The 26,517-nt window shown below is 45.4% G+C and overlaps 1 protein-coding gene across 7 annotated transcripts in view; it reads right to left on the reverse strand.

Annotated features, from left to right (window-relative positions):
- Positions 1-1,667: 1,667 nt before the first annotated feature.
- Positions 1,668-26,517, reverse strand: part of TPX2 (TPX2 microtubule nucleation factor) — a 32,279-nt gene continuing 7,429 nt past the window's right edge. For 3 of the 7 annotated variants that reach the window (XM_032766303.2, XM_032766305.2, XM_032766306.2), the window contains exons 2-17: positions 21,210-21,379; positions 20,783-20,905; positions 19,141-19,276; positions 18,379-18,513; positions 17,451-17,573; positions 15,778-15,911; positions 9,376-9,533; positions 8,330-8,501; positions 8,008-8,146; positions 7,190-7,406; positions 6,842-6,940; positions 5,793-5,969; positions 4,771-4,917; positions 4,127-4,238; positions 2,864-3,051; positions 1,668-2,081 (exon numbers count right to left, since the gene is read on the reverse strand). In XM_032766303.2, coding sequence (XP_032622194.1) covers positions 1,971-2,081; positions 2,864-3,051; positions 4,127-4,238; positions 4,771-4,917; positions 5,793-5,969; positions 6,842-6,940; positions 7,190-7,406; positions 8,008-8,146; positions 8,330-8,501; positions 9,376-9,533; positions 15,778-15,911; positions 17,451-17,573; positions 18,379-18,513; positions 19,141-19,276; positions 20,783-20,905; positions 21,210-21,312 — 2,274 coding nt within the window. In that variant the 5' untranslated portion in view covers positions 21,313-21,379 and the 3' untranslated portion in view covers positions 1,668-1,970. The remainder of the gene's footprint in view (positions 2,082-2,863; positions 3,052-4,126; positions 4,239-4,770; positions 4,918-5,792; positions 5,970-6,841; positions 6,941-7,189; positions 7,407-8,007; positions 8,147-8,329; positions 8,502-9,375; positions 9,534-15,777; positions 15,912-17,450; positions 17,574-18,378; positions 18,514-19,140; positions 19,277-20,782; positions 20,906-21,209; positions 21,380-26,517) is intronic. The other 4 variants (XM_032766308.2, XM_032766307.2, XM_032766311.2 and 1 more) reach the window with 3 other exon arrangements.

Raw genomic sequence — 26,517 nt, forward strand, 5'->3', positions numbered from 1 at the left:
CAATTATCCACCAGCAGACAGTCTAGCTCTTTTAGCAACAGGTAGGAGTTTTAAAACTTGGTAAGAACTTCTAAGTAGTTCCCAGCTCCTCAGTCACAATATGGACTTGGTCTATCACTGAGGTAAAAGGAATAGCAAGGTTAAGAGGCTGCAAACCAGAAGGGAGATACCTACCTTTTAATTCTACATCTCTGAAGATGCTGTCATACAGGCTTCACTCTGGCCTTTATTGCAGAGCATGACACTGCCATGACTCTGGTATTCCCGCCCTCTATTTATTCTCCCCTTGCACAGGGAGATGTCTGCTGGGGATCTGTCCAGAGCATCTTTTGCTCCTTTGAAGATCACCCAAAACTTGCTGAAATTCTAAAGGAGTTAGGCTACTCTGAAAAAGGTCCCCAGTTATTGTGTTAGTGATTTTACACGTAGACAGAGGACAAAACCTTCCCCATACACATTGTTGGCTGCTTATTGCTATTTGCCGAAGCTGTGCTCTTTTGACATCCCTTGAGCTTCTTGCATTCCAGGAGTGAGAATTCCATATAGCTGGTATCTCCAGAGAACGGAGAGCTACTTACCTTGGGATTTGGCTCTGAAGTCATCCTGCAGGGATCCCCTCTCTTTAGCCACCTCCTGAGATTAGGCTCTCAGAAAAAGATCAATTTTCAGTCTCTTGTGTCTTTTTGTTTTTAATGCATTTATTTTCTGTTGATGGAACTGGCTTCTCTGAGAACTTTGCCTTCTACTAAGTGGAAGGAACTGTCTCGTATGTTTGGAGGGCAGCATTTATGCTTTGCTGGAGTAGGGAGACAGACAGTATGGGGCCTGGCTCATGTTTTGTCCCACTACCATGGCCCTACTGGGTGAGCTGCCCCACCCCTCTCAAGAGCTAACTCCCACTCCCAGAGCTAAGAGACTTCAGTCAGTCTCCTGCTAGAGAGCTAAGACCCAGGACGGAGAATTCTGCACTAATGGAATCATTGGAAATGGTTGTTTCCTTCTTGCCACTACCTCAAGATAAGGTTAGAGAGTTTGTTCTTGCTGGAAAAGTTTGCAAGGCTCAACCCCACATCATTTCAGCCTTATTATAGCCAACAGACCATCTAGGAGAGACTCAGCTCACAGAATTAAATGCATCTCCTACAAGTGGAGAGGGCCAGGGCCCAGTGACCTGAAGCCCTTACATCCTTGAGAAGGCAGCTGAAGCAGAAGTCAAACTGGGGGAAGTGAAATGGCCATAATCACACATAGCGCTCTGAAATACTCCCAAGCCCACTCGCAGGGCTACAGCAGGCAGTCTCTCATAGCAGACTGTATGGATAACCATAGGATATTCCTACTTATTACTTTGCTAACTGTTTTACTGATCATCAGTGTTGACTATTAAGAGTCTTGTCCGTCGGCATCTGACTGAGCACCCACTGAAATGAATGGGGCAGTTCATACTTCAGCTATGGTTTCAGAATCTGCAGACCAAGGCATTACTGAATGACACTGTTCAGATTGTTTTAAAAAAAACAATCTCCAGCTGTGACCCTCAAACAAACACAAACAATCTTAGATTCTGGAAAACAAGGCGGCAGCTTGAAGAGGTGGCCAACACCCGATAGGTGTGCACCAACTGAATCCAAGACACATCCGAACCCTTCCACAAAAAGGGAATTGAGCCCAGCAGAACACCTTTTACTTTATTAAAGTATGCAAAGTAGTTAATTTGTGTACACTATTAAAACCTGGCTCAGTCTTTAAGATGAACATTTCTACATGTTGTGTGAAGCCATGTGACTGGTGATCTCCATCCAGGCACAGCATATTTCAGCCACTTGCCTCTGTGAAACTGTTAAAGCTACTCAGTATCAGATAAAATAATGGAGGTGGGCATTCATTTAAGAGGAGTCCCAAGTTAGATGCAAGTGTTTTCTCTACATTCAAGAGGCTGGGAAAGAAGGGCTCCTACACACTGGTGCAGATCAACACCGAAATCGGTCGGAAAAGTTCGGAGACTTGGGCACGGTCAGAGGCTGGTCACTTGGCTTCACCTCCAGACTGCGGTACTTGCGAATTGGGTTTGCCTTGTGTACCTACAAAAACAAAAAGGACAGCTAAGGGTCAGTTACCCTCATCCCAATTTACCATAGTACAAAGCAGCAGCCACCAGGAGGATGCAGTCAGGGAGCTGTGTTTAGGCACCAAAGAGTAATGACTGTTTCCAGTGGCCTGGGTACTACACCCTAAGCAGGAGTTCTCAACCAGAGGTCTGGGACCCCCTAGGGGGCCTTGAGCAGGTTTCAAGGGGGCCTCCAAGCCGGGCCAGCATTGGACTCGGTGGGGCCCAGGGCAGAAAGCTGAAGCCCCACTGCCTGGGGCTGAAGCCTGGGTCCCTGAGCCCTGCCACCTGGGGCTGAGGCTGAAGCCTGAACAATGTTGCTTTGGCCCCAGGCAGTTGCCCTGTTTGCTACCCCATAACACCAGCCCTGGCTTTTGTATGCAGTGGCACAAGTGGGCTGTGGAGTTTTTATAGAATGTTGGGGGGGCCTCAAAGAAAAAGATTGAGACCCCTGCCTTAAGCAACCTGATGTGCATTTGCAGGAGCCTGCTTTGGTGTTTTTACTGTTCAGTTCAAGCTGTGTACATGTACCCTGAAGTACCGATGTGCCAGGTTAAGAAAACAGTCTGCCACACGTATCAATACCACCTCCAGAGGGACTGGTTTTAGACCAGTTTAGGAGACAGGGGCCTTGGCAGATCACTACAGCAGTAGACTCAGGACTGCACTTGGCTGCTGCATGTCCAAGACAGACAAGTTAATAAGCCCAGTCAGTCTGTGTTCCAGCCCCTGACCAGGAATAGCCTGCTCATTTACCAGTTCCTGTCTCAGTCTGGAGAGTTCTTCTTTCTCCCGCTCAGCCTCCTGCTGTCTTGCCTCTTCTTGAAGCTTCTCTTTTTCAGTTTCCAACTCAGCTAGTCGCTTTTCGAACTCTTGACGCTCTTTTGCTCTCTTTTCTGTAGCCAGCTCAAAACTTTCAGCAACTATGGAACCAGAAAGGCTCTCTAAATTTAGAAAGAGGGAACAACATTGGCACAATAGTCACCCAGAGCATAGCTATGATAGGGTTAGACAGAAGTCTCCTCCTCTAGAGGTCCATGCTTTAAGTGTATTAGTGGAGGCTGTTAGGATTTTGGGAGAAGGAAGGAAGCGCTTTATGCATCTGGGCTGCTTTGATACAGTGTCAGTTCTCCAATAATGGGCCAATGAATGTAGGTACTGGTCAGTCTAGGGCAGAGGTTCCCAAACGTTTCTTATTGTGTACCTCCTTCTAGAGCTACCAGCTGCCAATGTACCTGTACCTTTCTCATCACTGATACTGTGAGTATTCTTCTTAACACACCTGTCTTCAGCCATCTGTCCACATTTCACTGTTACGTGCACATAGTTATATTGCAATGTATACAACTGAAGCGCATTTTATGGTGATTGGAGGTGACGGCTCTGTGTCAGCGTCTGTGTTTTCATTAGCACATTTTGAAGTAAATTAACTACTGTATTTTATATAACAAATTCCCATAGAGATTTAAAACTTTGGCTGAGTTGCCCAATACGAAAATGCAGTAAATAAATAAAATCCACCCTTACACACCAGTTTGGGAACCCCTGGTCTAGGGCACTTCTTGGAAGAGTTCTTTACAAACAGGCTTTTAAGGAGAAGGTTGTTGTAAGATAGAGAACAGACAAAAGCTCCCAGTTCCCACAAACCAAGCTCTGCCCCTCTTCATAAAGGGGAAGGGAGGGAAAGACTGGCAGCTGCTACAGAAGTGTCAGCTGTCTCTACAGGGAGCTCCTTGCATGTGCTGTACCTTATCCCAAGCTAGTAACCATTATCTGCCAACTGCAAAGCTGTTAAAGCAGCTGCCATGTTAGAACAGAAGATGGAGCAGTGAAGAGGAGCCCCCCCTCTCCCAGGCACTCAGGCTGTTAGAGAATTTGTTGATTAAGTATTGCACAAGCACCACTAGCTATGTGGATACTAAAAAGGTATCAGCAGGTTTTCCCAGTGCAGTTCAACAGCACTTATCCGTCAGCCCTGGACTGCCAGCAAGTCAGTGCAGTGAGTGCATGTAACTCCACCTGATATTGGCTTGCTATCCTTCTTTGGCACAAAAGGCTCCTGGTGCACAACGGTGTTTGGATTAGCTTTGAAACACGCTGCCTCTTTTTGCCGTTTCAGGTCTTCTTTGATCTGCAGGGGAAGAAGGGTCCTGTTAGGAGCTGAGTAACTGAAATGCACCCCACTCTGCTTCACAGAGAACAAAGTTTAGACTTCAGACAATTCCATAAGTGAAAATGGAGAGACTTTAAACCCAAAAGAAATGTAGCCAAGCAGCACTTGTCTGCTTGGCATTTGTGCAGTGAGCTGCTTGGAGAGCAGCTTCAAAAGCCAATGGTCAGTTTTATTGCAGCACTTGGAATTCCAACCTCAGACTACAGGAGAGCTCCAGCTGTGCACAGCTGCCCTGGGAAATAGCAGGTGACAGCTGTTCAGGGGTGCTTTTCACAATACCAAAGGTCTGATGAGACTTGAACCCAAGGCAGGATAATTCGCTGCGTGAACCAATGCCAATATACCACTGTGATGAATGAACTGGTTTTAGATGCCAACAAGTCCCATTTCTGCCTAATTAATACTTGATATAGAAGCCAGACTCTTCAGGCCCAGCTCTGGAGTTGCTGTGGCCCAAAGTGCCACAGAATTGCTGTCCCATTAGTCCTACCTGTTGCTGCCAATTCTGCAACTTGGTAGCTCCCCGTTCATCTGTCTGCAGATGGAAGGGCTCTGGTTGTGTTGTGTTCTTCACTTTTTTTTGTGGCAAGTTGATGTAATCAAACTGAGGCAGGGGTAGTGCTTTGAACTTTGGTACCTACAAGAAATAAATTCAAACCTGAATAATGGTAAGAAATGTGCTACTTGGATTAAGATCACCCTTACTTTTCAGGTGGCAAACACTACACTCCCTCATCCTCTGGCGCTTACTGGTACAAGATACACCAAGGGCAGGGTTTTTCAAAGGAAACTAAGGGAGTTAAGTGTCCAACTCCTATTGAATTTCCAATGGGATTTGGGCTCCTAAGTCCCTTAGACACTTTTGAAAATCCTAAGGAATTTAGCTGACTCAAGAGGAATAAACATTTACAGGGGTAAGATTATCCAGCAATGCATTAGTTATTAAAAAGGAACTAATGGTTTAAGAAGGAAAAAGGTCTTTCTGCTTCAGGAAATAAGTCAGACTAATGGGGGTTAGGAAGAAGCTTGCTTTGCAGGCCTGCCTTTTTGTAACTGCCTTTTGAAGGATTTCTTGCACCTGTCTCAGAAGCATCTGCTACTGGTCCCTAGACCACACAGCCCAGTGCATCGATCCAGAATGGCAGTTCCCATGCTTCCTCTGAATATTGGGCCAACAAGAACAGAGGAAGAGGAAAACAGGAATTCCATTATTTTCCTCCAGGGATTTAAGGACAGTGAGATGGACAGTTGGAATATCTTCGCAGGTGAAGATATTCCCTAGAGATCCATATACTCTTATCAGGGGAACTGAAACCTCCTCCCGCCCCCAATGATTTTGTAGCACTCTTGAGATCTTGCTAAATAGGTTTTCAAAAAGCTGTACATCTGGTCAGTCTACATGAGCAGTTATGTTTGAACATGAAGCCCCACGAGCATTTCTGCCAGTAGCAAGAGACGGGATTTATTTATTTTTTTTGGAAACAGTAATCCAAGACATTTCCCAGCACGCACCTCCTCTTTCTGCAGCTCTTCTATTTTTTTCTCCTTTTGGATCCACCTCTCTCTGTCACGAGAGTCAAAAGAGAAGGGGCACACTTCCACATGTCTCTGCTCGGGGGCTTTGGGTTTGAAGGGCACTCCATAGTGTGGCATGGGGTTAGCTTTGATCACTGGGACCACCTCCTCTCCCTAAAGAAACATCAGCATTAAGGAGACAGGCTGAGAAACACAAGAGACACACTGATCCCCTGACCAGTGTTGTTCTTTGATGACAGGTTTAGGACTTTTGGTGATGGGAGATTCCTAGTGTTGCTAAAAATGAAGGGCTTAAGACTGGTACATTGTCCTCTCCTACTAGGAGGCACAGTACAGTGTAACAGACTGCCACAGGAATAATAATGCAGGTATCAGTCTTGAGACTTCTTGGTGAATAAGCTGAACAATGCAAGATCTTGCTTGTTCTACTACTCACAAAGGTTGGATTGTAGTTTCTCCACCCACCCTCAAGGGCCCTGGGTCTCCCCAGATGGACCATGGTAGCACCAAGGTGTTTGAGCCAGAAAGGCCTTCATCCTGCTTATGAAGAAGCTCCCCTTGCACCTAGAATAACTACAGTGAATAATACAAATCCTGAACATCCACTTCCCTCCCCAGCAGATTAGCATCAGGGCCAGAACCCTCACTCCTCAAGAAGGCTAAACCATGTAGTTTTCCCCAGGAAGACAAAGTTAGTGACAGCAGCAAAAGGCATACATTCAGTACCTCAGGAGCCCAAACAACGTCCCTTAAAATAAAAGGTCTACTTAGTTAAATGTATTTTCTTAAGAGGATTTGATTTCTCTGAAGGACAGAGAAAAGTCGTTCCCTTTGGGAGGTAATGGCCGTTGGAAAGAGGGCTAATTGGAGGTCCACTGAGTCATTTTCCCCCAAGTCTGAAGGCAAGAACTGCTTAACCAGAAGACCTGTTAATGCTTGTGAAGTCGCTGCTGGTTGGCTATGGGAAGGGTAGGGTCCCAGCTGCCACATGCTACAGAGACCAGAAACCGTCCCAAATTAGTCACCTTTTCTTCCTCTCTATCAGGCATTCGGATTCTGTTCTTCAGTGCAAAGGCTGGGGATTTAGGAACTGTAACAGGAAGGGGCTTCTTTTCTGGAACACCCTATCAGGAGGAGATAGTAAAGTGAGAATTTAGCCCTGACTAGGCAATACTTCACAGGAGCACCCTGGCATAAATTAACCCATTGTAGCTCTTCCCTGATATGAAGTGATATTCAGAGCTCTTTGGTAGACACAAACTGCAGTACAGCATCATAAAGAAATAGGGAAGCATGTTCTGAAATGGAAGCTTACTGCTGCTTCAGATGTTCTCATTTCTTGAGCAGAGATTGTGTTGCAAGAGAGTTCTTACCACAACATCCTCCAAGATTTTAGCTGGACATGGCCTGGAATGGAATTCATAATGCTCCTCCTCCTGCTGCTTCTTGCTCTCTCGCTCCTGAATCCTTTTTTCAACTTCCAAGTCAAATCCAATAGGCTGTGTGGGCTCTTTCACAGGGGGTTTCTTGGGCAGGATTGGCCCACCCTCTATGATCCTTGGATTAAGCTCCTGAGCTTTGAATTTGTATCTGCATGAAGAATAAGGGGACAATCATCTACAAACAGAACAAGGCAGAGAACAGTCATAAGTAGTTTTTCACTTGTCACAACAGTAGAAATCAGCAACAGTGACCAATTGAGCCTTGTATACTTCACCTTAAGCACAGCTCCGCTTCCTTACTAGGAGTTAGCAAGGATCAACTAAGCCACTCACCACATTTTGGACATGGAGTTCCCCAGGCGCAACCTTACCCATTGGATTACGCGACTATGTGTTTTTTACTTTAGAACTCAACTAGAAAAAAACAAGAAGTCTGGTTGTAGGAGAATTTATACTGCATGTGGTGATTGTACTTGCTTATTAGGGGAGTGTTACTAACCATAACTCTTGGCCAAGAGTTAGAGTCCTTTCCTTTTATGAACTGGATCATTTTCCAAATCCACATTATCAATCCTATATCCTTTTGCTTTAAATCTAGATCCATTAAGCCCATTTACACTATTGTTTCTAGCTTTACACAAGACTGTTCCTCAGAAGCAGTAGTTTAGCACCTGGAGACTTATGGGTTGGTTAAAGGTTGCTCTGTGGACACTAGGTTATTTTAGTGTCCAAACAATGCTTCCACTTACTGTCGGAGCTTCTCTATTTCCTCGGCCTCCAACTCAGCTGCACTCTTGCAAGTTACAGGTCTGAAGCGCTGTTTTGTTTGAAGCAGGGGAGTTTTGGGCTGCGTAAGCCTGGCCTTCAGTGGCTTTACTGGAATGGGACCTACAAATCCAAATCACAAAAACTAGTAATTAATAGCCTGAAACAGTTAATTTTAATTAGAGCAGATGGCCAGGCTCAGAGACACTCACACAAACTAGGCAGAACTTTAACAAGTTACTGCTTCCTGCTCCCCTTTTACCTTGGTGCACAAATTACCAGTTAGCCCACTTCACTAAGACTTACTTTCATCGGTCCTCCTGCTCCTCAAATGGTAACGAGAGGGAGTACGTTTCTGGAAGTTTTCAATCTGCTGAGCAAGGGGGACATACTCTGATGTAGTTTCTTCAAACTTCCTTTTGTTGCCACAGGAGAGATTGAAAGGTTTGGGGATGGTGGGCCCCTTCACCACTCGTGCCTGGAAAGAGAAGCTGCTGGTCATTGTAGCAATCTAAACAAGGCACTCCACCAAAGCGTCGCTCTTCCATCTTCCCACTAGTAAGGGAAAGTGTCAATGCTTAACATGTGACAGAACAGGAGGGAGGCACCGTACAATCGTTCGTTTAATCCTCTATGCCAACTGGTTGAAGCATTCTAATCGCCTCCTTATGTTCTAGTCTGCCACCTCAGATACTGTAGTCATATCTTCAGCTTATATTAAATGGACCCCCAAAGTTCTCTTCTCTCAAAACTACTTTAACAGCAAGAAGAGAATCCATGCAGAGATGAGAGCACAGCTCCCACTGATTTGAACAGATGTGCCTGCTCAGCACTGCTGAGGATAGATCCTACTACACTGATACTCAGATGTAGCTAAATAAGCAGACTCCAGCTTGGAAATAGAATCCTTGGTATGTTACTGGGGCTGAGGACTTGCAATAGCTTTGCTGGTAAGGAATCACCTGTAAGGAAAGAATACTTAGTTCCCATCTCAGACATCTGAAGCACAGGGGTACTAGGGAAGGCATACTCTTCTATTTTCAGAGGATCCTCTTTTTGGAGCTTCATGGGAACTCAATCTGTTGGAGTAGTAGAAGGGATTCCAGATTCCACTTACAACAAGCTCTGGGATGGGCCAGATTGGAAACTCTGCAGAGATGCTGACAGCCAGCGCCGCGATGCTCAGTAAGACCACAGCACCTCTATTAGTCGGTCACATCCCACATGACCTCTTACATTCACACCCAGTTAATTACTACCAGAAAATCCCACATTAGCAAACAGTAGAACAGGAAGAGCCACCAATAGATTTAGAACAATCAAGTAGCACCCTTGCTGCCCTATCTGCTCACCGGAGACGCAGGGTGCTTTCTCAGAGCTGCTATGAAATCCAGCTTCTTGTATTCATTCCCAGGTTGGCTTTCTGTGTGCTGTTTAATCCTCTCATCTGTGCAGAAATGGAAGTCAACTGGCTTTGTTACCTGGACAGTTGTTTTCTTCACAGGTTGTCCTAAAAAGGAGAAAACCCCATGAGGCTGATACCAAAGAGGAGCAGTTTATGCTTATCCAAAATCTGTGTTCTCTATGCAGCTATGTGCATTACATCAGGCCTGCAAACTCATCCTCAGCCCTTTATATTTCACAAGATAATTAAGCTTTGTTTCCTGGTAGATTTGTGGCCCAATACACTTTGGACATGTCATTTGATATGGTTCCAGAAATATGCTGTTAAGAATGTGGAAAATCTGTTTTTTGTGGATACATCTACCTCTGTCTATTCAGTTATAGTCATGCTGTCTGCTACATGGTGCAGAGATCTGACTCAGACTGACATACAGTTACATGTGCAAGAAAGCAGACGATGGTTGTAGCCAGCCCATCCCCAACACTTAAATACTAAAGAACCTGGAAATGGTTAAAAGCCTCAGTCCTGAAACTATGGGGAAGAAGAGGGTCTGGAGACTAAGGCCTACAGTGAAATTAATAAAGATTAAGGTAGGGTGTGAATTTAAAGCAGAGTAGCTATTCCTCACTAACTCCCTGTGTGAGTACTCTTATCCTGGATCAATCCAATCCACTTCCAAAGTGGATTACACTACTACACAACAAAACCCTTATTCCAAAATCAGAGTATCCACACAGGGAGTCATAGTTAAGGCTGCGAATCATTCACGGAGGTCGCAGTGTCCATGACTTTCTGTGACCTCTGATTTTTGCTGCACTGGTGAGGCTGAACCCAGGACCACCCCAGCAGCTGGGGATGCCCTGGGGAAAGCTGCCATGGCCACTGCTCTGGCAGCCCCAGGCAGCTGGTCCTGAAGTGGCAAGGGCGGGGGGCAGCACCTGGCCATCTCCCTACTGGAGCAGCAGCAAGGCCATAGGCCTGCCTGGACTGTTGGTGGGTGGCGCCATGCGCTGCCCCCTCCCCCAACAACAGCAGTTTCAACCAGTTTGTCTGGTACTAAAGTTCGGCTCACTGGCCTATAATTGCCAGGACTGCATCTAGAGCCTTTTTAAAAAATGGGTGTCACATTAGCTATCCTCCAGTCATCTCGTACATAAGCAGATTTAAATGATAGGTTACATACCACAATTAGTAGTGCTGCAATGTCATATCTGAGCTCCTTCAGAACCTACAGAACCTACCATCTGGTCCTGGTGATTTATTACTGTTTAATTCACCAATTTGTTCCAAAACCTCGTCCAATGACATCTCAATCTGGGACAGTTCCTCAGACTTGTCACCTAAAAAGAACGGCTCAGGTTTGGGAATCTCCCTCACATCCTCAGCTCTGAAGATTGATGCAAATAATTAATTTAGTTTCTCCACAATGGACTTATCTTCTTTGAGTGCTCCTTTAGCATCTCAATTGTCCAGTGGCCCCACTAGTTGTTTAAAAGGCTTCCTGCTTCTGATGTACTTAACCTTTTTGCTATTACTTTGAGTCTTTGGCTAGCTGTTCTCCAAATTCTTTTTTGGCCTAATTATATTTTTATATTTCATCTGCCAGAATTTATGCTCCTTTCTAGTTTTCTCAATAGGGTTTAACTTCCACTTTTCAATGGATACCTTTTTGCCTGTTTCTTTTACTCTGTTCAGCCACAGTAGCACTTTTTTGGTCCTCTGTTTTTTAGTTTGCACCCGTAGGGCCCCCCCCCAGGAACTTACAGTGCAGTACTCTGGTGCATGCGGATACTCACACCACTGAATTGTGGTACAGTGCAGATAAGCCAAGAGTCCTCAGAAAGCAGGGATACCAGGGTTAAGTCAGGACCATCTAACAATTTGTCTACAGATAGACACTCAGGAAAATTAATCCAAATTAATTAAAAGGTGTGAATTTAAAAAACGGATTTGTGAAATTGCATTGGATGGAGTATCCCCTCTTTACTGTGCGGAGCACCCAGCGGTCCAAAGTGATACAAGGCCATGCATGGTAGAAAGGGGATAGCTGGGACAAAAAGATAAGGTGGGGCGGATCCAGTTCTTGCTCTTGTGAGCCGTCCTCAACCATCCCTTCAAAAAGCTTATCTCTGGCCAGAAAGAGGCTTGGGTTGGCCAGAGCTCTGGCCTGAGGACAGGTGTGGCCTTTTCCTGCTGCTCCTATTCCTTCTTCAGGAACCATCCTGACAATTCTGTTGGTAGAACCTCAGAGGAGGTTGTGGCCTGAAGTGCTTCCGCTGAGTGGAAGGAGTGTGCAGGCCCAAAGATTTGAGGGTGGCTCTAGAAATCTTTCAGGCTATGTAGCCTTTTATCTGTCTTCTTGGCAAACAGTCACACCCTCAACGGAGAGGTCCTGTATGGTCTGCTGAACCTCATATGGGATCCAGAAGCCCCTTCTCATGGCCACCCTTGTAGCCATGACTCATGGTAGCATCAGCACAGTCCAGTACAGCCTGGAGGGAAGCTCGTGAGATTAGCTTGCCCTCTTCAACCAAGGCTGAAAACTCGGCACAGGAGTCGAGGGGGAGCAGCTCCGTAACTTTTGCCATTGCCGCACAGGTATTAGAAGAGTACCCGCTAACAATGCCCTGTTGGCTGGAAATATGGAGTTGCAATCCATCCATATAATAGACCTCTCTCTCAAAAAGGTAGAGTTTTTTTTAGTCTCCCTGTTTTTCGGAGAGGGCCCTTGGAAGCCTTGTCGCTTGCACTGATTGGCAACATCCACAACCAGGGAATCAGGTTGTGAGTGGGAATATAGGTGTTATTAGTCCTTAGAGGGCACAGAGTATCACCATTTGCCACCTGCGGTCAAGTGTAACAATGAGGCTGGGGTCTGCCACAGTCTTGGTGGTGTCTGCAATGTTTTTTTTATGAGCGGCAGGGCAATACGGGAAGGCCCAGAGGGTGCAAGGATATCCACCATGGGATTAGAATACTCATCTACCTCCTCTGCCTTGATGCCCAGACCCTGGCCAAGTTGACGCAGCAACTGCTGCAATACCCTATTGTCTTCAAGTGCTGGTGCTATGGCAGTGCCCGCCAGGGCTTCATCTGGCGTCGACGAGGAGGATGCTCCCTGCTGTCAGCGCCCAAGGGGTCTCGGGTAGGTGCCGACCTGGACAGCGCCATGCCCCTTAGTGCTTGGGCTGTGGATGACTGTATTGGTGCCGCTGTCAGTGCAGGAGCCAAAGTCTAAGCCAGTATCGATAGCGTCGACCCAGGTGGTGGCTGGTTGATCGACCGGAGGTGGAATAAAGGTGGCTGAAGCTACTGACATCACTGAGTGGGACCCCTGGTTCCTTCCCTGGCTCTGGTGGAAGGCCCAGGGAGTCCAGATGGGCCACTGTGATAAGTTCTACCACTGCGGTGGCAATCATGCCAGATAAACGCATCTGTCCCGCCGCAACCGGAACTTCCTGCTCTTGTCAGAGCAGTAGGAATCTGATTCCAAGGTCTCAGGAAAGGAAGACCATAGAGAAGACACACTTTGGGGAACCAATTGTTGGGAGCTCGGGGACCGACTTGGCTCTCTCTCTGGAGAAGCAAGTGCCAGAGGGTGCTGCAGAGAAGGAGAACGCTGGGACATCATCGCTGGCTTCCCTCTTGATTGCACCTGGGGCCAGGGTGGTGCTGATGGTGCTCTCTGGCTTCTTTTTCTTCTGAGGCACTGGCAACTGAGATTGGCGTCTACCTGCCGGCTGGCTGCAAAAAAAGCCGTGCCAGTGCTGAGTGTCTCAGGAAGAGTCCTTTCTTGGCACCAGTTCCTAGGATGACGGTGCTGGGGTGCTCTGCATCTACGATTACATGCTAGGTGAGAGGTCCTCTGACGCTGGGTCCAAATGGGGTCAGAGAGCTGCCTCCATAAGGAGAACTTTGAGCCACTGTTCCCTTTAATAGTTCTGGGATGGAACTCGGGGCAAATTTTAACACAGTCCTTTTGTGACCTTCCCCTAGGCACCTTAAACTAAAGGCATGAGGGTCACTATTTGGCATGCACTTAATGCAGACCTCACAGGTTTTAAACCCTGGGGACTGCAGCATACCATGGCTGCAGGGAGTCGGGGGGTAACACCCCCAACTAACTGAAGATGAACTATGGCACTTGACAGGGAGTGCTGTGTACCAGTGATGGTGAGGCCATCATTGAACCTTGTTTCCCTCCGTATCTTGAGAAACACCTTGTGTATGAGAGGCATAGGCGGAAAAGCATATAGGAAATAGCCTCCCCCTCGGAAAGTCTGGCATGCAAGGCATACTGCTCTCTGTTCTCTGACATTGATGTGGAGAGCAAGTTCCACCTGAGACCAGAGGCCTTGAGTCACCTGATTGGAATTGACATGAATAAGTACTTGAAGAAGAAAGCAGGGATACCAGGGTTAAGTCAGAACTATCTAACAGTTTTTCTTCAGATAGACACCTTAATTCTGAACAAGAGCATCCACATAGGGTTTTAATGCAATTTAAAAGGCTTAAATTTAAAGTGGGTTAGTTAATTTTGATTTATTTTCTTAAGGATCCCTATGTAGATGTAAGCAGAGTCAGGATGAGCTCTATCCCGATATCTGGTGGTGAACTGTGGTGAGTTGTGAAAAAGAACTTCAGGGGCTATCTTGTTTGCATAGGCACACCCACCCCACTTAGCATGAGCCCACAGCTGCCCAAATGGTCACTTTGGCTACGGTGGGATCCCGTTTCTCTGTTATTGGGGCAGGAAGTGTTGTTACCCTGATTATGTGAATCAAGGACAGTGAAACTGTTTTATGACAGAGGGACTCACCATCAACTCAAAAGCACTCGCTAGACAAGGGACTTGTGTTCCAAAACCCAGTGAATTGAGAGATCCTGGGGACAGGTATTTGTACCTGAGGTGTTTCAGGTCCTCAAAAACGGTCCATATCAAGTACACCTCCTCCTCCTCCCTCCACTGTGGAATATCAGAGCTAATTTTGATTCCATTAGGAGCCTAGTTACAGGCTGCTGAGCAGAATTCACTTTGTGCCATTGGTGCAACAGCACTGAGGTTCCCCTACAACAAGCTGAAATCACTAAAGGGCTAAAATTACTGCGTGCTGGGGGCAGCGGGGGACCCTGAAGATATATTGCTGAGCAGCTGGCGGAGCACAGCAGTTTGCGGGATGGCTGTAGCAGCTCACGGGACAGCGAGTGGAGTCGTTTGCAGTGGCTCATGGAGAAGACTGCAGCAGAACCCCATGGAGAGGCAGGGCAGTCAGCCTCGGACCACATAAAGTGCCCCTTAACACTCCCACATGCCCTCTCCCCCTCCATTTCCACCCAGGCTGGGAAGTAAAACTCTGCAGAAAAACTTTTTGAACTCTGGGGCTGCTCTGACCAGGGACAGAGACTTTTGGGTTGTTGGACTTTTGGGTGACTTTCTGGGTTGCTGGACTTAAGACCCTGAGGGGAAAAGGACACTGCCAAACTTACTTGGGGATGGGTCTTTTGCTCATGGTTTGTGTTATGAATCCTGGTTGTGGTGTTTCCCCAACATGCCACATTCTTTCCCTCCTTTATTAAAAGGATTTTGCTACACTCAGACTCGATGCTTGCGAGAGGGGAAGTATTGCCTCTTAGAGGCACCTGGGGGGGGTGGTATGTAATTGTCCCAGGTCACTGGGTAGGGGGTCGAGCTGGTTTTGCATTGTGTTATTCAAATGGAACCTCTAGATCCTGAACCCGGCCCTTGTTGCTGCCAACTCAGATGGGCAGAAGGGTTACACAGACAAGCCCCAAGTCTTCAGGGAAGCGATAAGCATAAGTAAGAAGATATGTATGTAGACCTTTTGTTATTTTTACCGTTCTGTTTTGGAGAAGCTGTCTACAGTCACTGCATTCGCATATTGAGGACATGCCCAAAGGGAAGCATCTAGCAGATGCCAAACCCTGTTGGGACCTGTTGCCTGCCAAGGAGCCAGTCTAAAACTAGGGTGAATCATGGGATTCTACTCTGAGAAGTGGAAGTGCTGCTCTGTCCCTGGAACCATGACATGCATCAACCCAAACCCTCCAGACTAGAATTCATTCAAGACAAGATAATCTGTGGATGGGTTAGTGAAATCAGGATATATCAGATGCCCATGTCAGGATCAGGGCATTTTATTTAGAGTACACCCACCAAAGAAAGGGAAGGTGAGAAGCAAACAGCTAAGGGGGCTCAGACTGCATTCCACGTTCTGAGAAATGGCCATATGTTGACATTTCCCTCCAGAAGGCACTATCCATAGCCACACCCACACAGGTCACTAGGAGGGCATGGAATGCGAAGCCTCCATGTCTAGCTAGAGCCTACCTGAGCCAGCAATAGCAGCTATCAGGGACTCTTCATTCTTTTTGCGCAGATCCATTGTCTCCTGCTGCAATTGCTTCATCTTTTCTAGCTCCTGCTCCTCTGTGCTCTTTAGCTTGCCAGAAAGACACTTCCTCCTGAAAGAGTGAAGTATGTTAGAAAGGTAGAGAGAGGAGTTGTGACACAAGGCCAGAAAGGGTTAAACATCCTGCAAAATAAATAACCCTCAAAAGACATGTGGAGGGATAATGTTTGTGTATTCACATATGTATGAGTAGGGTCAATGATATAATAAACAGACCCTGTCTATGCTGTATTCTGATACTTCAGAGATCAAAAGAACATTCTGCATTTAAATGAACTGTAAACATGAGATATCTCTGTATTTACCTCTCTTTGAAGTGTACTCTGAATGCTGGAGGAACAAGCAAATGGCCTAATGTTAATTTGTATAACTAAGTACTAGTGATGGACCTCCTTCAAAGTCACCCTAATTACCTTTTGTTCCCCAAGGAAATACCAAACTTGTCAAAAAAGATCATTAAATTGTCTAAGAGATCCTTGGGTCCTGATTCTGTCATCTCATATCTGCTTAGGCTTCATCGGGGAAGTCTGAGTTGCAAGACAGGTCCCAGTTATGCTGGTACGCCCTAAATATGATATTTGGATATCGGAATATAACCTATGAACTATTTCTAAAAGAGCTCTTTGCAACTACAAAGCTCACCATCTCCGCTATGAATCTGAATCTTAAGAATTGAACTCATGTCTGTATGTATATTGATTTTTTTTTTTAACTATACTCTCTTCTGTTTAATAAATTTTAGTTTAGTTAATAAGAACTAACTTAAGCGTGTTTTGGGTAAAATCTGGAATATTCAATAACCAGGGAGGTATGTGTCCAATCCTTTGGGACTGGTAGAACCTTTTCTTTTATGTGATGAAATAAGATTTTCAGAAGTCACCATATTTGACTTAGATGCCTGGATGAAGGCCTGAGGCTGGATCCTTTAAGGGAACTGCGTTGTTTGGATGTCTGAGTAACCAGTAAGGGAATAAAGAAGCTGTTTTATGCTGTATTGGAAAATCTAACTATTGGAATATCCACCAGCTTTTGGGGGATTGTCTGCTCCATTCTTTGCAGTTCACCCTAATTGAATGACTACAGCTGGCCCCCACTAGGACCCCTGTCACAGGAGTGAACAACTTCCACAAGTTTACAGGAGGTTTACCTGCTCCTCTTCAACAGCCTGAGGAGATACTAACCCGTTGCAAAATCTTTATGATCTCAACAAGCATAACTTCCCACTTCTATTTGATATTGCATTCCCACCTCACAGACACATCAAGTGAAGATCTGTAGAGCAGAATTGTGACTTCAATGCAGAAGTCTAACTCAAGTTCCAGAGACACTATTCAACAGCTGGCTAACTGCAGTCTTTGATTTTGTATCTCGAGGAGTACACATACAGCTGGTTGGGCACCTAAAGGCTACCTCCTCATTTGTACTTAAGGACTACTGCATACATGCTCAGAACACTTGTGGGCACACTGTCTCTCCCACCCACCATATAATAGTAAGACTTGAGATCACAGCTTTCCTTAAATGGTCATATTTTAAAATTATAGCTACTAGCACAAAAGAGATTCTTCCCATTCACAGGAAAGCTACGTACTTCAGCATTGTTGGCGTGGTAGGCATACTCAGCTTGCCCTTGGGTCTGGCTGGGGAGAGTTCGGTGCTCTGGGAGCGATCTCTCTTCATTGATACTTCAGTCATTCTCTCTCTACTGCTAGAGCTACAGTGACAAAAAAGATAAAGATCAACACAAAACTGAGCAAGCCATTCCTGGATGCCAGTGTTTTCAGTGCAACACTGGTTCTAGCTCTCACTAACATGCCCTGGACATCCCAAACACCTAGTGAATTCACCAGTCATCTGAAGATGACCCAAGGAAGAACCTTACCTGGCCATATAGCATGGCACTGGTGGTCTAGTTTTCCCTGGTACTCTGTTAAAGCTGCAAAAGGGAAGACTAGTTACTGAAGTTTCAGAATGTAGCTTCTCCTTCCAGAATGGGCTTTGATGTATGTCTGGTAGGTGGAGAGAGAGTAACTGCTGAGTCATACATCCCATCCTGTGACAACTGCACTAGTGTATTGTTTTCTTGATCCAAAGTTTCCTATCATATAGTGGAGTCATATTTAAATTGAATTTGAGAAATATTCTCTTCTCGTAGTCAAGAATTATTCGACTCCATCCTCACTAGTAGCATGAATCGAACTTAAAGACAGTTCACAGAAACACTGGGCCCAGAGTGATAGGGATTAAGACTCACAAAGCTGTATCACTCGCTATCTCTCCCCCTCCCACCCAGCATTCATCCTCAAATTTGGAGAGAAAAAATAAAACACAAAAACAAATCACTGGATTCATTTGTTATGAAATTAGTATCATGAACCAGGTCACCATCACCTCTACGTAAGCTTACAAGTCCACCTCATCTAGGCTGACGCCTATCAGAAGAATGGTCTCCAAGTAATTCGAGAGATAAAAAGCAGCACTCCCACCACCCAGCCCCAAGCAGGACTCTGGTGATGTACATTTTCTGTTTCTTGGTGGGTGGAACATCTTCCTTTTTGATGGAGGTGACAGTGCATCTCTCTGCTTTGACTTTGGCCTGACGTTTGCGTTGCTGGGCATTCTTCTGTTGTGCTGACAGTCTTCTGGATACCCTCCTGCAGGAAAGAACAGTGTCAAGTCTCCCATGTGGTCTTTGGGAAAGAGTCAGTTCCACATAGTGTATTTCAATATCTGCTGGAAAGAGTCACTGAAATCCAGACATGCTTCAGAGGAGACTAACAGCAGCTAATTGTTACACTGCTAATTGAAACCCTAAATCATTTCTGTTATTTGTACTATGGTACAAAGCCCTCTTGTGCATTTAGGTTGCAAGTCTGAACTCAGCCTCACTCGGTAGAAACTTCTGAGTATCACCAACAGCAAAGGGACTCTTAGAGCCTCAGTCCAATTCCAGATATCTATACATCCTGGAAATCACCAGCACAACTGGCTATCTCAGCCAACAAGTATGAAACTGAACTACCTTCTTATCCCCACAGATGGGGCCTCCGGGTTAGGAAATAGGCAGATTGACAGGACAGCACAGACAAGCTCACACGGTGCTGTATGTGGTGGGTTAAGCCGATAGAACTGGAGACTATCTATATGGAACTATTCATGAACATCTGAGACTGCTATGCCATCATTGCTCACCTAGCCCAAGACACAGCTTGGGCATGCTGCTGCTGAGGATCACCACTAGGCCTCACATAGAACTTGGTTAAGCTGACAAGCATTCTTACCTTTGAGAAGCTCCTGAAGGAGCAGGAGGTGAAGCATCATTTGAGGGGACTCTCCAGGCTGCTAAAGAACCGACAATATTCTGTGGTCTCAACATTGCCTGCGCCATTTCTCTCTCCTCCATCTCATGGTTTTCACCTAATTGGGTGAAACAGGGAAGTTAGTCTCTGCTTTTGAACAGGTTAAGGCTATGGCTACACTAGACAGTGGCACAGCTGCACCTGCACCACTATAAGATCTCTAATGTAGCTGCTGTAAGCTGACGGGAGAGCTCTCCTGTCAACTTCATTAATCCACCCCCAACGACCAGCCGTAGCTATATTAGCCGGAGGATCTCTCCTGCTGACACAGTGCTGCTCACACCAGTGCTTAGGTCAGTATAATTTACATCACTTGGAGGTGGCTTATTCACACCCAAGTGACAAAAAAGTTATATGACATAAGTGTCAATGTAGATATAGCCAAAAAGAGGGTAGTAGAAAATACCATATAAAACCTTGCTAAATGGTAATAGACTAAGAAGGTCCTGTACAGAACAGACTGAAAGGCTGCCCCTTCCCCCGCCCACACACATTTTTAGAGACTGAGCCTCAGGAGATGTTAGTACACAACTATGGAGATGGCCTTCTAAACTAAGGGCTTATATTTCTAGATATTATAGCAGACCATTGGTAAATGTTGGGACACCAGACACCTCCCTTGCCCTAGGAAAAAATAGGACGCAGGAATTCTAATGAAAAAAATCAGACCCGAGTTTGCTCTCTGAAATATGTAAAGTTTTTAGTTCTCTTTTCTGCAACTTAAGTCAAAAATGCTTTATCTAGTTTAACTTTTGCAAACTGTAAGTCCGGTTATGATAAGAACTTCTTGTTTCAAATTCTTCCCTCTACATTTTAATAAGTCTTGTTTTACAAAGAATTCTGCTGTTGAGTGGGATTTTCACATAGTTCTCTCTCTGAGAAAAGCATACCAGGATAAAGAGTTCTGAAACCAGGATACTCCACGCTTGTCTTGGTCGAAAAAGCATGGTGGTCCCCAAAAAATGTGCTGCAAGTGGCTCAGGCAGATAACTCTTAAAGAGGAAATGTAGAGATCTTGGAACTGGATACAGAGAATGAGGTGGGTCTACTGGTGACATTTCCTGATCAGCAGGGGAGTAACATTAATCTAGGAAAGTGTGTTTATAAGGTGACGGATGGATATGGTATCTTGGGCAGATGCAAGATTCTTTTTAGGAAGTTTATCAGGTTTAGAGTTGACATCATCTCTAGTATTAGAACCCAACAGAAGACTGTGTAAACAAATAAAAGGAAAAAGTTAAACATAGAACCCCAGAAGCAAGAGTGTTTGAGAGACCTCTCTAAACTGGACAGTAGAGAGGCATTACCGAATACAAAGTCTGGTCAGAAGACAAAATTTAAAAAGGCGAGAAAAAAATGTCTCACGTCTCCAGAGTGCATTTCTAAACTTTGCTTGTGAACTAACAAGTCTGAAAGGGTACTAAGACATGTCTGTCTTATCTTTCCAAGATGACCATAAGAACCTCACAGAACCATGCTGGACTAAGCCATTATGCCACTTAGCACCAATGCCTCTCAACTTCTAGTGGATGGAGGTTATTTTTTCAGAATTGTGCCAACTTACTGGATTTCACCATTGGTGAAACAATAGCTTGAGGAAGATTAGCCTTTGAAGAGGCAGGCTTGTACTGCAAAACAGTTGCCACGTTGTCTGCAGGAGGGACATTCTCTGAACTGGCTTTCAGATCTGTGAAAGAGTAAACACTGTCAACACATTCTATATTAAGCATTTGTAACAATACCACATGGTATACAAGTAATTATGATATTAGTTAAGCCTGACATCAACTCACTAGTTCTGATCAGGGATAGCATTTTACTGTATTTGGGTTTTAGACATGTCATTTACTGCATAATTCAACATAACCTACTTGATATAGAAGTCAAGTCTAACATAAGACAGTTTCCCAGAGCAGGGACATTTTCCTTTCCCAAAGCCTCACCTCAGCAGAAAGGAGACACCATAGTCTCCCAAACGCTAAGATACTTACCAAACCATGAATCTACACTCTGCATGTCATCATCATTCAGAGTCCTGAAGTTGATGTAGGTAGTTTCTGCATCATAGGAATAGGAAGACTGTGGATGAGACATTTTCAGTGCAGTCTTGTCCCCAGAAGTCTGTCACATGTACAACCACAAATCAGTTTTAGATTAATCACTGGGAAAAAAAGTGTTAAATTTAGGTTATTTACTCTAAATCACAATAGGACTTGCTACTGCTCCACACAATGGTGGAAATGTTAGACCCTGAAAGTCACCAGTATCAAGCATCTCTAGAGATGAAGGACAGAATGCATCAGACAAGACTCCTACTTGGGCTCAGAAGCACTAGGTATTATTGCATCTGTATCTAGTTTTCATGTCAAATGATAACAGTAGTTTATCTAAAGTTTGTTACTCTCTTATTAGCAAGCTTTAGATTCACATGAAAGCATCATGCCACACCCCTGAATATCGAAATTGCCCTTGAAAGTTGCTGAATGGTTAACATTGTGCGGACAAGCCCAACCACTGTGCCATCCACAGAAGATGCTGAGTATTCTACCAGTGTTGACCCTAGCTCCCAGAAGAGGTCCTCCATTTGTTGGATCAATGCTAGTAGGTGTCTAAAGCTTAGATTTTAAGATGCCACACTGAGTCCTCTAACTGGAAGAGAGAAGCAGCTCTGTCCTCTTTCATCTGCACAAGCCTCTGTAAAGATGAAAATAGGTCTCTGCCACTCTATTCCCTCTCCCAGTTAGTTCGGGAGGAATGGACAATTTCACCAATGTCCTCTGTGGAATTGTGGAACACTATAGTTTTGTTAATTTAAATCTACTGCTGCGCAAAACCAAGAGCAGCAGCTTTAGCATTGTAGTTGTTTAGAGAGTCAAATAAAAAACATGGCATCAGGTCACACTGAAAGTTTTGCAGCCATAATGGTTAGAAGCTTATTTTGAATAGAAAGTTTAAGTTCTGCAAAAAGCGATAGCTTTGCTGTGCGCCCGCCTACCCCACCAACCACACTTGGTAGGGAGATCTTCCCATTCATTGCTGGCAAACATTTTTCAAGTTGTGGTCCTTAGTCTAATAAAGAGAAACCTTCTACACTTTAGTGTGGCCTTCAGAAGCAACTTGGAATTCTACCACCATCTTGTTATATTAAACACCTCCATAAAAAAGGATTCTCAGCAACATTGGTCATTCAGTACAACCACGCCTTTGTACAATGAATGTTTAATTGCAATACTACAGAAACAGACACGTACTTAGCAACAATGCTGCAATGTCTCTTTATTTAAGCATACATACAGGATGGCAATGTAAACCCACGGAGAATGCCACTTCACTACCTGCTCAGTTTGCAGAGCTAGTATCGCCTGGAGTTTGTCTGCTTGGTGCTCCATAACCTTAAGAGCTGCTCTGTGGCTTCATTCTGGCTTGCCGCGTTCTCCTTTCGGTCCCTCTTCTCGCTGTCCTGCCACTCCTTCAAATTTCTCTTTCTTGGCTGTTGAGTGCATCATAACATCACACAGAAAGTCCTCCTTAGTTCTTGGCCACTTTCTAATTCTGTGCAGCTTTCAGCCACCGATAAAGTGGGAGTCTGGGCTCCCAAGGTCATAGAATGTCAGGGTTAGAAGGGACCTCAGGAGGTCATCTAGTCCAACCCCCTGCTCAAAGCAGGGCCAATCCCCAGACAGATTTTTGCCCCAAATCCCTAAATGGCCCCTCAAGGATTGAGCTGACAACTCTGGGTTTAGCAGGCCAATGCTCAAACCACTGAGCTATCTATCCCCCTCTGGTCATCTCTCTGAAGTTTAAATGCAACATTTTACAGAAGCAGTATTGTTTGCAATACACAGAATAGGGATTTAAAACACAGCCAGTACTCACACACTTGTTACTAACTGGTTCACCCCAAGCAAGTCCACATGAGCCACAAGAACACCCCCAAATGGTGAGTAGCCACAGGTGCAGGGTACATCAGTCTTCCTGGACCCTGCTGTACACTGGGCACATGGCTTGTGGGGAGAACTAGCACTGTAGGGAGGGCCTGATAATCATTCCTATCCCCACACTTTCCACAGTGGCGCAGGAAAGTTACCATTAATGGGGCAACAAAAAAAGCAGGTCTGCCAAAGAACCTGCGGCTGCAGATTGCCTAGTATCGCCACGAAAGTTTCCTGGAGATCTCAGGTAGATTCCTGTGAAGTGAAGGAGTCAACCAACAGCCTGTTCCGCCACTCAGACTAAGCATGTCGTAGGAGACAAACCTGCTTTCTGCAACCCTTCTGCCCCTAATAACTCACTTCAGTGATTCCCAAAGTCAAATCCACTTACCAGGAGCTTCCTCTTCTGTTTGCACTTCCCCAACATCCAACAGCTGAGACTGGCTAGCCTCCTCCGGGGTAGAAAAGAGCTCCTGGCTGCATGCATCTCTGCCTCCAGGTCCCCATCCCCCTTCAAGATTTCCTGCTCCTGGCTCAGTCCACTCTTGACTGGCACGTGAGCCACCAAAGTATCCACGGTGGTCTTCGCAGTGGAGGTAGGGTCACCACCAAGTGTCGTGCCCAGTTCTTTGCAGAACTGGCAGCTCGTGGGCCCAGCACTGGAGCGGCAGTTTGCCTCCCATGTCTTGTTGGTAGGCATTCTGCAGCTCCTTCCCTTTGACCCTGCACAATATGTCCTGGTCATGGCCCCTTTCTGTCATGTATCATGAAATCTGTCTGTAGGTATCATAATTCTTATGGCTGGAGCGCAGCCAGGACTGGACAGCCTCTCCCCAAATGCTGCTTAGGTCCACCAGCTCAGCATTGCTCCAAGCAGGGGATCGCCTGGTGCGTGGAGCAGGCATGGCCACTTGGAAAGATGTGCTGAGACCACTGCATGGATCACCAAGCAAACAGGAAGGGGACTTTCAAAATTCCAAAGAATTTACGTGGGCACGACAATTGGTTACCTGAGGGCAGGGCAGTAGAGTTCAAACAGATGACCAGAGAGGCAAGAACAGACATAGTGGGACAACTCCTGGAGGCCAACTGCAGTGCTGTAATCGACCATGGCGTCTACACTAGCACCACAGTGCTGTAGCCCTGGCGCAGAAAGCTGTATGCCTCTCGTTCGGGGAGTTTGTGCACTAAATGGTTTGGTAGTGTGTACATCTTGCATGTTACAGCGCAGAAACTTGCTAGTGTAGATAGAGCTTTAGAGACTCTCGGATACAAGAGAAATCCATGAATTAAGTTACAATTCCTTACATTGCAACCATTTAACATTTTGAACACAAGATCAGAGCTCATATAGTAAGGAGTAATGCAGACATTAAGAAAATCTGTATGCTGCAAGAGAGATATTGGGGTGGGGGGTGGACGGAAACCTTATGCAGCTGTTTGCTGTATATGAACACAACTTCTTCGGAGGCGGGCGATATTCTTGATCACCAGAAGCTGAACAGAATAATTCACTGCTTAAACAAGCCTAGCATGTTTCAGTCCAGAGCAGTTTATATATGCCTAAAAAAGGTTGGCTCCCTTCAGCAGGAAGGTTTGTCTGGGTATAAATCAGAGTACTATTAGCAGGTGCCATTGTAATTTACAACTCATGGATCCTCTCTTCCAAAATTTGCTGCATACTTGAGAAATCACCAGTCCCCCTAACATAGAAGTGCTGTAGCTAGGGAGAAAGTTGTCATTAGAGAAGAGTCATCTACATGATTGTGGAAATGTCAGGGCAAGAGCTTAAAAAACCGATAAGAGGCAAGCAGAAAAGAAAGCCATGGCCAAAACCAACTGTAACTGAGCTCAAGACACGGCTGGAATCAGATGCCTTCCTGTCCCTCTTAATCAGGATTGGGTTTCTGTCAACACTACTAACTTTTTTTTTTTTAAATCAAATGCGTCATCTGCATTCTTCCCCCTCCCCCTCCAAACAAGCCAATCTGCCAAGCTGGAGCACCAGGCATCAAATTTCACAAATATTTGTATCCACTGCAAGATTCCAGTGCCAGACTGCTGTAAAGTTAACAGCTCACTGAGAAGCCAAGTTACTTCTGTTCTTACTGTGAGATATCTAGAGAATGTTGCCTGATAATGGGGAGGCAGTTACTGAGTTAGAAGTATGCTTATGTTCTGCACATTTATGTGGCTAAGAGAAGTCAGACAAGCATTAATAAAGTGGGAATGTTTTCCCAGTTGTACACAGTGCACCTCATATTTCTTAGAAAGCCAGCAGGGAGCTGGCAATCAGACTCCAATGAGACTGATACACACCATTTCCTTATCTAACTATTTGCTCAGATTGACATTTATAGGTCTCTTTCCCATTTCCCACACTCTGCATCCATTCTCCAACCAAGTCAGTTTTATAGCAGAATAGTAGTTTACTAGAATGGCATCTCGGAGCTGTGCACATCAGTTTGAGCTCTGGACTCTGCCATTTGAATCTAGGTAGATTATGGAATTTAAGATGACTTGACAACTCTTTAGAAATGTTCATTCTAGTATTTATAACCGAGTTTAATCAGTTTGTGGTTTATGTATACTGTGCACCCCTCAAAGACAAGGTGCTGATATGCAGTTTGAAATCCCAGGTACACTGATTAACCAAAACATCTGACCAGAGGCTAGGAGTAAAGGCTGGCATCCCACCTCAATTCTTCCTGTAGGACATTGTTAAATAGTAGAGTAGGACAATCTCTTCTTCCATAAGATCTGCACTGGGAAAGTGCCTGCTGACACCATTTTTATCAAAAGAGAGTTTTTCTATGATGGCAGGCATGGGGCACATCTACTTTGACAAGTTCTCACTCTGGCTCTGCTCAGCTAGTTGACCAATATATGCTGCATTTGTGAAGGATGAACATGGTTAGTTACAGAACTGCACTTCATAGAGTACATAAAGGACAAGAGTTTAAGTGGCCAGTTTCTGTTCAGACTAAGGGCTTTTCTATGCTCGGAGTTACTCCTGAATAATTACGTGTTGACACCCTTATTCCAGAATAAGGGTGCTTTGGAGTAAACTAAACTGGAACGAGGCACTCTTAGGGTATGGCTACACTTGAAATTTCAAAGCGCGGCCGCGGCAGCGCTTTGAAGTGTGAGTGTGGTCGGAGCGCCAGTGCTGGGAGAGAGGTCTCCCAGCGCTGCATGTAAACCACATCCTCTACGGGTGTAGCGTGCAGCGCTGGGAGCCGCGTTCCCAGTACTGCCGCACTGATTACACTGAGGCTTTACAGCACTGCATCTTGCAGCGCTCGGGGGGGGTGTTTTTTCATACCCCTGAGCGCGGAAGTTGCAGCGCTGTAAAGTGCCAGTGTAG

This window comes from Chelonoidis abingdonii, chromosome 14, assembly GCF_003597395.2.
Source record: "Chelonoidis abingdonii isolate Lonesome George chromosome 14, CheloAbing_2.0, whole genome shotgun sequence".
In the NCBI taxonomy this organism is placed as follows: domain Eukaryota; kingdom Metazoa; phylum Chordata; order Testudines; family Testudinidae; genus Chelonoidis; species Chelonoidis abingdonii.